The 12,643-nt window shown below is 34.7% G+C and overlaps 2 protein-coding genes across 3 annotated transcripts in view; one reads left to right on the top strand and one right to left on the bottom strand.

Annotated features, from left to right (window-relative positions):
* The window catches only part of LOC126976575 (pre-mRNA-splicing factor ATP-dependent RNA helicase PRP16), a 95,214-nt gene that overhangs the window by 15,737 nt on the left and 66,834 nt on the right, over positions 1 to 12,643 (top strand). The gene's annotated exons all lie outside the window — the stretch shown is intronic.
* On the bottom strand, positions 1,191 to 10,408 carry LOC126976637 (uncharacterized). Of its 2 annotated transcripts, XM_050825123.1 has the most exons (5): positions 9,939 to 10,408; positions 8,005 to 8,180; positions 7,531 to 7,638; positions 6,781 to 6,873; positions 1,191 to 2,646 (listed from the first exon to the last, which is right to left on the bottom strand). In XM_050825123.1, exons 1-4 carry the CDS (start codon positions 10,273 to 10,275, stop codon positions 6,829 to 6,831), a joined length of 666 nt encoding a protein of 221 aa, XP_050681080.1. In that variant the 5' UTR covers positions 10,276 to 10,408; the 3' UTR covers positions 1,191 to 2,646; positions 6,781 to 6,828. The 2 variants fall into 2 exon arrangements, with proteins under 2 accessions (XP_050681080.1, XP_050681079.1); XM_050825122.1 differs by lacking the exon at positions 6,781 to 6,873.

Consider the following 12,643-nt stretch of genomic DNA (forward strand, 5'->3'; position numbering starts at 1 on the left):
CTGTGAAACAATTTCATTACGACAGCATGGTGCATATTTTACGAAGTAATCTTTGATGTTATGATATATTATTGACAAATTCATATAAAAACATTATTTTATTTATTATATACAGAACAACGTCTGTCGGGTCAGCTAGTTACATATAATTATTGTTTTTCTGTTACAAAACACACTAATAACACTGGAACTGGTGCCGGCATATTCTCACAGGAACTAAACATACACATTTCCATACCCTTGGGCACACACAGCTCCATCTTCCAATGTGAGTGCGTAGCCATCAAGGAAGCTGCCAGCGCTATATTAAGAAGAAAGGTACATGGCCACAGCATCAGATTTCTTTCTGACAGTATGGCGGTACTAACAGCGCTGAAGGGTACCACACACAACTCACCGCTAATACACGAATGTCACCAAACCCTGGAGCAAGTTGCCTCTTATAACCAGGTAACTCTGCAATGGATCAAGGGACATAGTGGGTCGTTGGGTAATGATGCAGCGGATGAGCTTGCAAGGCGGGCATCGGCAAATATAGTGACTGGTCCATTGCCACTTCTGCCACTGCCCTTCACCCAAATGCGCTCATGGATACGCTCTCTCACCAACGACCTACACAACACCCGATGGATGAATGTCTCAAGCTGTAGACAGTCGAAGGTGGCGATATCTGCACTATCGCCCAAACTGACACGTAGACTCATCAGCCTCAACAGACATGACATCCGTATAATGGTGAGCACCCTAACGGGTCACACATCACTAAACAAACACCTTTTCACAATCGGCGTAACGGACAGTCCTAAGTGCAGAGGTTGTCTGACCGAAGACGAAACGGTCGCTCACGTAATCCTGGAATGTGCGGGGGCGGCCAACAAAGCGGGCAAAAACCTTAACCAATACGAGGTCGCTCCAAGAAGTCTGTGAACACCCCAGGAATGTTCTGAACTTCTGGAAGGAGTTGGGCTGGTTGGAGTAACTGGCCATTACTGCACGCAAAATGGACCCATGCTAGTGGTTTAATTGCGGAAACAGGAGCCCCTATACCATACCATACCATACCATACACACTAATAACGTGAATGTATTATACATCAAAGTCCTGCAGATTTATAAAATCACAGAAAAAAGTGTTCTTATTTCTGTTTTTTAGTTGTTAACACGGAAAAGGTGCGAAAATAAACAACAGATTTGTAATAATCATTTTATTTATAAAAATGCTTCAATATAAATAGCACATAAAACGTAGTAAGTAAATAATACTCTCCGAACAGTCGACACCGCAAACAGTTATCATTAGCTCACATTATAAATACTAACAATCAAATATTCCAATCACGAGACACAATAATGCAGTGGCCGCGTCGTCAAATTATTGATAACGTTCGTACAAAAGACAATTTTATCAAAAAAAGTTTAGATAATTTATACATCTAGATACAACAGCTGCAAAAACGTTGAAAAAAAATTGCGGTGAATAGTTAACCTCTATTTTTAGCAAACGCTGCGTGCGTTGAAACAAAGTGACTGACGTATCGCGAGTGGAAGACGTAGTTGTCATGCGTTGCCTAATAGCAAGAGGCTCTGTCTACATAGAGACCTAGACGTATAAATTATCTAAGTAATAGATCGTAACTCCAATTCGCTATTTTAGTAGCAGTAATCTATGTTATTATATGATGCGCGCCTATTGAGTTGAGTAATTGAAGTTTGAAAAAGCGACAATCCTAAATTTTTTTCCGAAATTAACACAGAACGAACCTATCGTTACGTTACAAACGCGCTAGGCTATGGCCACTTATACTTTTATCTCGTAAATCGGATCCACGTATATTTTTTTCACAGATAATCACCAGTCTTTAAAAATTATAGAATTTTACAACTATCGATCAAATACGATTTAACATTTATCAACTACAATACAATGTTTATCTTTAGATATAAGTATAGAACTACTTAATGCCGTGGGGCACGACTTATGTCAGGAATGTTATCGCTGCTTAAATTTAAGTGACTCATAAAATCCCTCACACTATCTAGGAATACGTAGTATTTGAGCAAACAAATAGTGTAACATTTATATAGTTTTAAATAATTGCGGATTGTACTGTATGTAACAATATTGCGTGAAACGGAACCCTTTTTGTACTCATAGAAATGGAGATTCCGATATTGAATGTAAATATAGCAACACAAAACTTACGGAACATATGCAAGAGATTCCGTTGGAAACTTATATTGTACTTTATGACTCAAATTCGTCGTATATAACTCTTTAATTTATATCTAATATATCATCAAGTTAACTAACACCTCGTTAAGCCAATATAATTTTTATATCTAATCGATTTTAATTACGTATAACAACAGAATAAGAAGGATTATTAATATGTAATAATAACAGATAGAAAATTTCTAGTACATTCAACTCATTGCAAAGGGTATTATTGTTACATTCCGAACCATTGAGTATTAAACAAAATCAATTTCCCCGGACGGGGGTTGCCAGAAGCAAGTGTAGCAAGTGCCGGCATTGCCGGCTTCTGTTAGTCAGACGGACTTGGCCTTAAGGCGAGAGTTGTTCTGACTCACCAGCATCACCCCCATATTCATGCCAATGTTGCCCCACTTCAAAGACTCGCTAATCTGCAACAAGGAAAGTAGGCCATTATTTATCTATGGATGCCATATAACATATATATGTTAATACTATAGTTATTTTAAATACAATACGGTTTAAGGTAATAATTCTAATTAACCAATAGTATACCATCTTTCTTTCATTCCCTAGGTTTTCTTAAAATAAACGCGTACCTATTATGCGATTTATTCATGCTTGGATTAGTATTAAAATTATATAAAAAGAAAGTTTTAATACGTTTATTTAATTACTTGACATCCAATTTCACTATTAATAAATTGATAACATCAGAATGTTAGCGCCATTAAATACCAATTCAGCATTGTTTAACGTGACCGTTGAGATCGGTCGCGTCCAATTAACCCAAATAATTATTAATTCATTTGTCTCGAGTCATCAGGGTGACATCACGCGCGAGCTGACATTGATGACATTACGGTAGTGTTGCTAGTCCAGATTAATTTATCTTTATTTTAATTAGTACAAAGCTTATGAATAAAGATTCAGAACAAACCGGCCTATCTTATTTACGTAAGACTGCTCGAATTTTAAGTTAATATTAAATATAATTTAGTATCGTGTGAATGTGTCTACCGTATCGTACCGATGTCTTTGCATTTAAAGTGAAAGTCTTATCCAGAGGCTATGTATGTTGAAGTCGCATTGAGCAATTTTCGTTATCTGAATCCCACCTGAGATAAATACCACTTTCTAAAATATTGACTATTCTTAATTATAGTATTGCGCGTGGTTCCTAGTGTAAATTTTACAGATAAAATAGAGATAGTATCGCTTTCCGTTCCATTATTCGACTAAATATAAATAGATGTAGATTTATTTACCGCAATTACAATAAAGTAACTTAATTTATCGTTGAAATCATTCTAATTCTTAAATGTTGGTTTTTTTTTTCTGTTTCTTTCGTCAAACGAGTAAGTCGTTCGGACGGATTCTTGATTGAGCCCAAATGTTTGAGCTCGCCACTTTGAGACATAATTTCATAATTTCACTAGCTACGGCCCCCTTCAAACCGAAAAACAATAATGTTTGCACAAGGGCGCCGCTGAAGCACCTTAGCGGGCATCTTGTGATAAATGTTTCCCACTGGTCACCTCTACTATAAGGAACGCTATTTATTGTAGCTCATATGTGGAGACGTTTAATTAGCTTCAATCAATATTTACTTAGGCATGTTATATTTAATCCGTTGATCTCAAAACTAGCTGTAATTTTGCCTAAGCTAATTCTTCTATGGTAAAAGGTTGTGAAATCCATGTAATAACAAGTCGGTCAATTTATTTAGTCCCTACTTAAAGGTCCTTCTGTCTTAAGTTATTACATAATCAGCTAACAAATATCTTACAGCGACCCCTAAACAACATATGGACAGTTTTATCAGAGTGACAGCCGCAAAGCAATCGTTTATTCTACGTTAGGACATGGATCGTATGTTCACTGTTATGGAAAATGTATTCCGCTTACCATACAAGTACTCCCTTAAAGAGTTTTGTATAGAATAGTTAGTATATATAATAGTGATAGAACCGCTAGTTTAAAAACATAAATAAACGCTGCAATAATTCTTCAATGTTGTTTTATATTTCAGTGATATAAGTGGATTGAGCGAAGTAATGTTTTCGTTTTGAAAGTTTTATTAAGACAGGTGTTTTATTGTAGAACAAAGAAGTGATGCAGAGTTGGGATGATCTCATTATTTAAGCACGCAGTGTTTTCGATATGTACAATGTACAAACATGTTTAACATATTGTAATCGATATTATAAATTTAGCATTATTGGGTTATGTTAAAGCCAATTCGGGAGCTGTCACTTGGGATAATAATCGAAAAGCAAGCCGCTTGTTCTTAATAAGCTTTGAGATAGATAGATACATAGACACTATTGAATACCAAAAAGACTTATAAATAAAAATTTATTAAAATATCTTAAGCAAATTACAGACATAGTTACGCAATGGGCGGCCTCATCGCTTGTAGCGATTTTTTAGAGACAACCCAAAAACATATGTTAAAAACAGAGAAAAAAACAAAATAAAAATAATATTTTAAATATAAATATACATTTTTTATTTATCTTTAATAATATTATAGAGCTGAAGAATTGTATGTATAATATGTTTATTATTTTATTGGAATGCGCTTAGCTCGGTCGGATTTTCATAATTATTTTTGTATATAAACGTCAGTTTTATGATTTATATTTATTATTATCAACTAACTGGCGTAATAGTTTGTGATACGTTAATACAATGCTCTACAGAGATATTGATCTTGTGTACATATTATCAAATTAATAATATAGATAAAACAATGTCTGACGGGTCAGCTAGTAGTTATCATAAATAATGAAACAATAATTGTAGTATAGGTACTACAAGTGTATCTGAGATGATGAAGATGCAGAGATATCACTGCAAGGCTTGTAATTAATCTATCTATAATATAATATCTTCCGAGTGAGCATTACGGCTTTGCTATGCTGTACAGACATCAAAAATATTTTCAACAATATTAGATTTCATGGTAAATCATAAGGCGGTCGTTTTATTTCTTGTCTTAAAATGAAAAACAGTGTATCACTCAGATTTGTGTTTCATATAAATCAAAATCTCATAGATTTAATCGCTTCTTTAGTCAAAGACGTCCAATTTACAATTCAAACAAACGTTTATTTGCCTCTACTTATTCGCTGAGGTCGTTATTGAATAACAGTCGATACTTAAGTAGATAAGTATGCAAATTGTTTCAATTACTAACCTATTGTAACGGCTGATATGAATTACTAATCTTTGAATGAAAAAAAAATACTTTCAAAGAATGCCTTTAGTAATTTAAAATAAAGATGAAGGCATTCAGTAATTTCAGCCGTAAATTTTATAAATTACCGCGGAAGACAGGTGTGGTTGATTAAAGAGCTTCCGTGTAAATAAACTTGTTATTTCTGATGGCATTTGTTTGTTTTATAAATAAAAATTAATTATTCGATGTTAAATCGCAAATAACTGCTCTTTCAGCATTTTATTGACATTAAACATTTGAATGTTTTCTAAAATTCCAAGGAAATCTAAACAAAAATTATGCTATATAATTAATTCTATATCAGCTTTAATACTTTCTCTTTCGTCTTAACTTTTTGTTTGAAAAGTAAAACGCGACACGATTAAATATACTAATCGGAATGTATCTATTTGACCTTAACTAAGTAATAATATATCGTTATTGGATGTAATTTGTGACTTTCAGTGTTATGTATTTACTTTCATTCCTATTTTCATTATATTAAATACTTTATCTACGTTGTCCTCTTGTGTACGCCGCAGTTTTAAATCTATTTTAAGCGACATAACCAGTTATAACCGGTGCAATCTAGCTTCCAGCCACAAGTTGTATAAGAAATCGTTAACCTTATTTGTGCACGTTTGCAGGTACATAAACATAGCATTATTTTACAATACGTTATTGACGTTTTGATAATCAATAAACCGGTTTAAATGTATTCGTAAGGCAAGAACATGTTCAATGTTAACCGCTTCTTATTTAAACATAGTCTCAAGACTTTTACATACGCGTACGTTCTTGTAATGTAATATAATATTATTATTTATGGATCTAGGTTATGTTTGATGAAAATATTAAAAACAGATTCCTAGCCACCGAAACATCAGATATTTAGTACCTACACTTGTACATAGTATTATGTGCATACTGAGTTGAAAAAAATTCTAAGCTTTTATCGTCTAAAATCAGACATTTAATTCAATCAACTTGCCTCGTGACAAGAATTTTCTGTATAAGTTTTTGCACAAACTGAGTCTAGAACGTATAATCGGTTATTGCAAACGTATATTAACTTAACTACTAACGGACACTATTTATTAGTTGGTAATGGATCACCTGAGCTAAACGGAAACGATTGATGATAAACTTCTATGATTTGTTGATATTTCTATAATATCATAATGCAGTCTCGTAAGTATGTGTTTGAATAGAATAAAAATACGGGACTAATGAACAAAAAGAAAGAATGACTAAAAGTCGCAACACAAACATTAGAAAGTACACACAAATGGGCACATTGAATTCCGGATCAATAACATGGTTTGGAAAATATGAACCTCACCGGTATTTTGTTGCCAGCTGTTTGTCCAAAGCGCCTCAACGATTACCATCAAAAGATGATAATCATAGGTGTTTTCGACGTCGTTAAGCTGATCTGTAACAGAATTTCTACGTTGTGCGAACATTTTTTTCACTGTCTCCCCAAGAACCCATGCACTATCTATAATGACCCGACTTCAATGTATCCGAAAAGCATTAAAAATTAATTTCTCATACAGAAAGCGAAAATAGTGAAGACACACTTAATGAAATAGAATATTTCTTGTGAGGTTTTTAAACTGTCATTACAAAATTTTTCAAATGTTATCACTAACGACGATTTCTTTAATTATAACCGTAAAAAAATGTAAGATTATGAAATGGAGAAAGCAAATGATTCCTTTTTAAATTAAATTTACGACTTAGTACTGGAATACAACAATAAAAATTTGCAAGGACAGCTTCAATAAAACATGCAAATGATCATAAAATCTAGAAACGAAGAGATGTATTTTGTGGAATTTGAATTATTGTTTATTTTATATCGATTGAATAAAAAGTAATTTTTGAAATGAAAGAATAAATATTGCCCCACTTGGTTTTGAAGACATATCTCGGTTTCTATTTGCTTTAGCATATTCCTAAGAGCTACCAAAGCCTTCAAAATCACCATCTGAGACAATAAGTTTTCATTCAGTTTTAACACCCATTCCGATGTCGTTTGTATGTAACCGCTGCATTAAATATTTTCGGAGATCTTATCTAGTTTTACCTGTCTCATGCGAGCTTCTTGCGGCGTCTCACCGTATCTGCACCAATGGACGAAGTGTAGAGTATTGTGCCAATTTCTCTCGAATCTGGACTTAGTTGCCATGTCAAGCTGCAATCAGTAGAAGCTCCTTAGTAGCTGTCCCACTGTTTTCCATTAAACGAAAGCCCGTTGAGGCTATCTGAAATGAGAGGGTTTCCAATTCTGACGTGCGTCCTAATTCGGAGGGATCAAGAGCGAAAACCTTTTAAAAGGTGAACAAAAGTTAACAATAACAGTTATTGTTGCAAATGATTAACGGGATACACATCCAAGAGATGAGAAATGCATTATTTACTTAAAATTCTTTTAAAAAAGTGGGTTGTTATAAAAATTTACAATATTATCATCAATTTTCTTTTTTTTTATTTCCTAATGAAGTGATATCCGTACAGTATTTATTGGCAAAGAATTGGAAACTTTCACGGGAATGTTTACCTTAGCTCTTATGTCCTTTTCGCTGTTTGGCGTCTCCTGTTTATCGTCAACATTGTTGATCCTGATGACAGAGTCCTTCTTCCAGAAGTTATTCAGTGTTGTCTTGATGATGCGTTTCCGCACACCCTTCTGCTGCACTGTGTATATCTCTATCTGTTCCGGGTTCTTTGTTTTTTCTACAAAAAAAAATAATACGTTGTCCTCAGATGCCTACGCTACAAAGTATGCGTGACGATCTGATTTTTGATGGATGAGTTGGGGCAATCACCTGCCTCATTAGTCAATACATACTTATAAAGCTGCCAAGTTTTAATTTTATATTTTTAAATTTATGAGCGGCTTTTGAGACATTTCACATTCATTCAGAATCTCATTTAACATTGGTTTGGATTTGAACCTTATCGTGACAACCGGTGAGAGAATGACTGTATGTTTGTTGGTGAACAAATAACAAGTAATTATTTTTCTCGCAAAAGTTACGGTAAATTACTAGATAAACTCTTATCTGATATAAGAACAATGCTAATACCTGTTTTACAAACTAATTCAAACATTACATAATATTATGTAAATTATTCTATAATTAAATACGGAAGATCTTTCTTCCGTATTTCAGAATAGCAGTCTTATCTTGTACAACTGCGTTGCATTCATACAATTATTAAACCCGTCGTTGGTATTGTATACTAGAGGATTAGAAATGACGTATATTTACGAGTCACACGGTTTGGATTGCCGTGGATTGATTTATGCGTAGACGGCGCCTCTGTTGATTTAAAATCGATTTTAATTTGAATTTGTTTAACAGCGCTTTGGTGAAACTAAAAGTTCTGTATATAAAAAACAAAATTTAATGTTAACGGGAATTATTTAAAGACAATTGTTTGTGAAAGTGCTCAGTAAAATTTTCTGTAATGAACCCAATTGTCTGTCAAACCTGTCTTAGTATTATATAATGCATTTAAAGTTTATAAGCAATCTGTTTTATAAAGGCCGTTTTATGAAGATGCTACATTTTTAAAGATATATTGAACTATTATCACTTAAACCTTATAATCAAAAGGTACTGTATTTCTTGTTTTCATATGCATTTTATGCACATCATGTTGCAACTCCTTTGCAGAACGTCAATGCAGCAGTAGTTTATGGGTGCAATTGTAAATTGGAAAAATTGCGATGGTTTATCTCAATCCCGTTATTTCCCTAGTTACGCGCACACATATTAGGTGCTTACCTCATGCAAATTGCATGTCCTTTGATTATAAAAGTTGTAGTGTCTAAATAATTTCGTACGTGTCTATCGCGCTCCGTCTAGTTGTATAGGGGCATGGTAGTGCGTAATCGGCGCCGACCGTCACAAACAATGCCAATATGAATACATCAGATTGCTACATATTGCTGCGACCGCGACAAATGTTATCGCTATGTCCTAATAACCCAAGGTTTCATGCAACTATTTCTAAATTCGAAATATTTGGATAGTCATTAATTCAATTGAAATTCTAGACTATTAGAAATAAACTGTTTTTCCTATGAAATGGCAAGGGACCCAAGGGGCCGAGAGCACTCTTGCAAATTCGAATCCACATTCAATAAATGAGTTATATGACTGCTTCTGTTATTAATTTGTAAATAACTCATAAAGCTCGTATTTATTTATACTTTTCACTTGATATAAATTATTTATTACATGTGGTTCAAGAACTTTGTAGACGCACATATCAATAATTTACTATAGTACGTGTATGAGAAATTTAAGTATTCACTTCCATTATTATTTTTCCAATTCTTTATTTTAGAATGAAATCGATTGTAAAGGAAATTTTCAGCTGGATTTCAGCTAATCAAAAATTCTATAATATACTCGTTTCAAAAGAAGTTTCTAGAAAAGTAAGCCTATTCTAATAATATTAGTTTTATTGTATAAGACGCACCTTTACCCTTCTTCCACATGGCAATCGCATACATATGGTAGTCGGAGGAGAGCGCAGAGTCCTGTGGCAGGGGGTCCTCTGCGCGCACTTCCAACACGAACCCGGACTCGAGCACCGCGCACAAGATGTTCTGCTCCTCATGCTTGAACCACTTGCTCTCCCTCAATTTGTGGATGGCCACCGACGAGCCGAACTTCTGTTTCTTCGGCGCAAACAAGGCTTGAGCCTGGCTGCCGAAACGTGAAAGCAGGCTCTTCACAGTCGGCGGTGGTGCTAAAGTCTTCTCCGGCGGCTTGATATGCTGGAAACTGCGACAGGTCACAAACCTGGCTTCCATTGAATACTTTCTTGTAAATTCGAATCACTTCTTTCGTAAGACTGGTTTAGTCGAAGCTCAACGAGCGACGGACACTTTCACAAATCCGCGTGTATTCGTGTGTATAGCAGCTCTGTGCTACACGGCTGCCTCGTAACATTAGACGCGGCGCGCGTGTTACGAAGGGTTTTATATAAACAGGGGGCAAGGTGCAGGGGGGGGGACCGCGGGACATGACGCCAGCCCTCCCCCGCCTCACAGAGCCAACTGAGTAGTGCTGTGCCGGCGGTTATATCGACTATCGATTTAATATTGTCATCGTTTTCGAACAATTTTCTTTTGCTCCTTTATCTACTATATTCTAAAACTCTCAGTTTCAGACAAAAATATTATTACTATATTAAAGAATTATGTCATCAAACCCATTAATTTGGCTTAAGATGAACGAGGTTGTTGTTGGTTGTTTATTTACCTTTGATAATTATCATGAATATTTCGTCAAGTTAGCACAAAAATAATATCTACCAATGTTAATAAAATACTCATTAGTTAATAGGATTGCTAATTAGTATGCGTTGATTAATCTTTAGCCATAACAATACCTTAAATTTGAAGTAATAGAGCTAGCGAAAGCTTTGATTTATATTTTGAAGTTACGGTTATCCGTTATCGAAAACCTTGTTTTATATTTTGAAGCTACCGTTATCCGCTAGCGAAAACCTAGATTTATATTTTGAAGTTACCGTTATCCCAGCCCAAACGTTAATCGATAACTTTGTGTTTGTCACCCCATCACTGCTGAATGCACCGCTTGACCTCACTCCACGCCCTCCCCTTCCCCTCTCTGCGAGGCCCCCCAAGCCCCCACATTCCGGCGCCTGGCGTCGACAGACAGGTACTAGGTACGCATGTTTGTAGCTATAGCAAAAACCGTCGCTTGTAAATGATTCGTTCACGCTTATAATATGGCCACGTTGCTTGTTTACCATATACCGGTTACGAGCAGTGAACGCGATTATATGGGTATGCACTTACTTGTTTCAATGGTCGAAATTGTATCAGTTCGATTTACTTTAGCAATTTTGTAACATCAAAAATTATTATAAAGAGGTAAACTTTGCATGTTCTAGATAATATTCTAAGATACTAATCCGTTATCAAAATGATTTCTTTGAAATTGTGAAGATTCCTACAAAATCAGTATATTTTAGTCCCTACAGATTAACAGGGCTGTTAATTGAAACCTTTTTTGTCAAGTAAATTCACGTGGCAAAAATAAAAAAAAAATACAAAATTACCCTCGAGGATAGATAAGGTAGGCACCTCATGTTAAATACTTATCTTATTACTTATAGATAATTTTACAAATGTAATGAAGATTAAAATTGTCTTAGAATTACACTCTGACTCAACATAATATGTCGTTTTTATTATTATCATCCTCATTATCTATCTTATATTATATTTAAATGATTAATAATTCATGTACTGAGGTAAACTAATTTACAACTTAACTTTTCACATCTCTAATCCTATGCGGATTACATTATTACCTTATGGACAAAATTTTCGACTAGCCTAGTCGAAAATTATTTTGGGGGACTAACAACGGATTTAACTAGGGTTTTTCCAAGTATCCACAAACAAGCAGAGCTCAGTCACCAAGGTCCTGCATAAACATATTATAAAGAAATATATATATATATATATATATCTAATCCTGCACACAATTTCACATCTTCTTTTTATATCACAATGGCAATCATAATTCGGTCAAGGTATGACCTGAAAGGCGGATCTAGATTCTAGATTAATCGTATTTAATCGGAAGTGTGGCGGTAGCCTACAGTCGGTAGTGGCAACGGAAATGCACTCGCCGACCTCTATAGAACCTTCAATAACTGATTAAAGTGAAATACCTTTTGCCGTTACACCATACTGAGAAAAGATATTGTCCATCAGAAGAATTAATTTAATATGAGTAACATATTTCCGTTTCATTAACATTGGGGCTTTTACCCGCTGCATAGTAGAGAACAGATCCATGTCCTGTATGCAAATGTGCTATGCTTAAATCAAATGCACTTTTTCCGTTGCCATTAGACGCTTCGTCTACGAACGTCGAGTGAAGACTTTCAAGCTTTTTCTTCCTAACTTTCAAGTAGATGTATGAGTCGTGACTTCTCAAGTGTTTCGCATACATTTTCATTACTATTCATACAAATTCATTCAATTGTCATTACTTTTTAATAAACCGAATAGTTAGTCACATCAGAGTAACAATAAAAAGTGTAGATTGTAGAATAAATTATATCAATACACTATTGTGTATTTTATCGTAAATAATGTAAAGCGCAGGTCCGGCCAGATTATACGCAGCTTTGCTCTC

The sequence above is a fragment of the Leptidea sinapis genome, chromosome 41, assembly GCF_905404315.1.
Source record: "Leptidea sinapis chromosome 41, ilLepSina1.1, whole genome shotgun sequence".
In the NCBI taxonomy this organism is placed as follows: Eukaryota; Metazoa; Arthropoda; class Insecta; order Lepidoptera; family Pieridae; genus Leptidea; species Leptidea sinapis.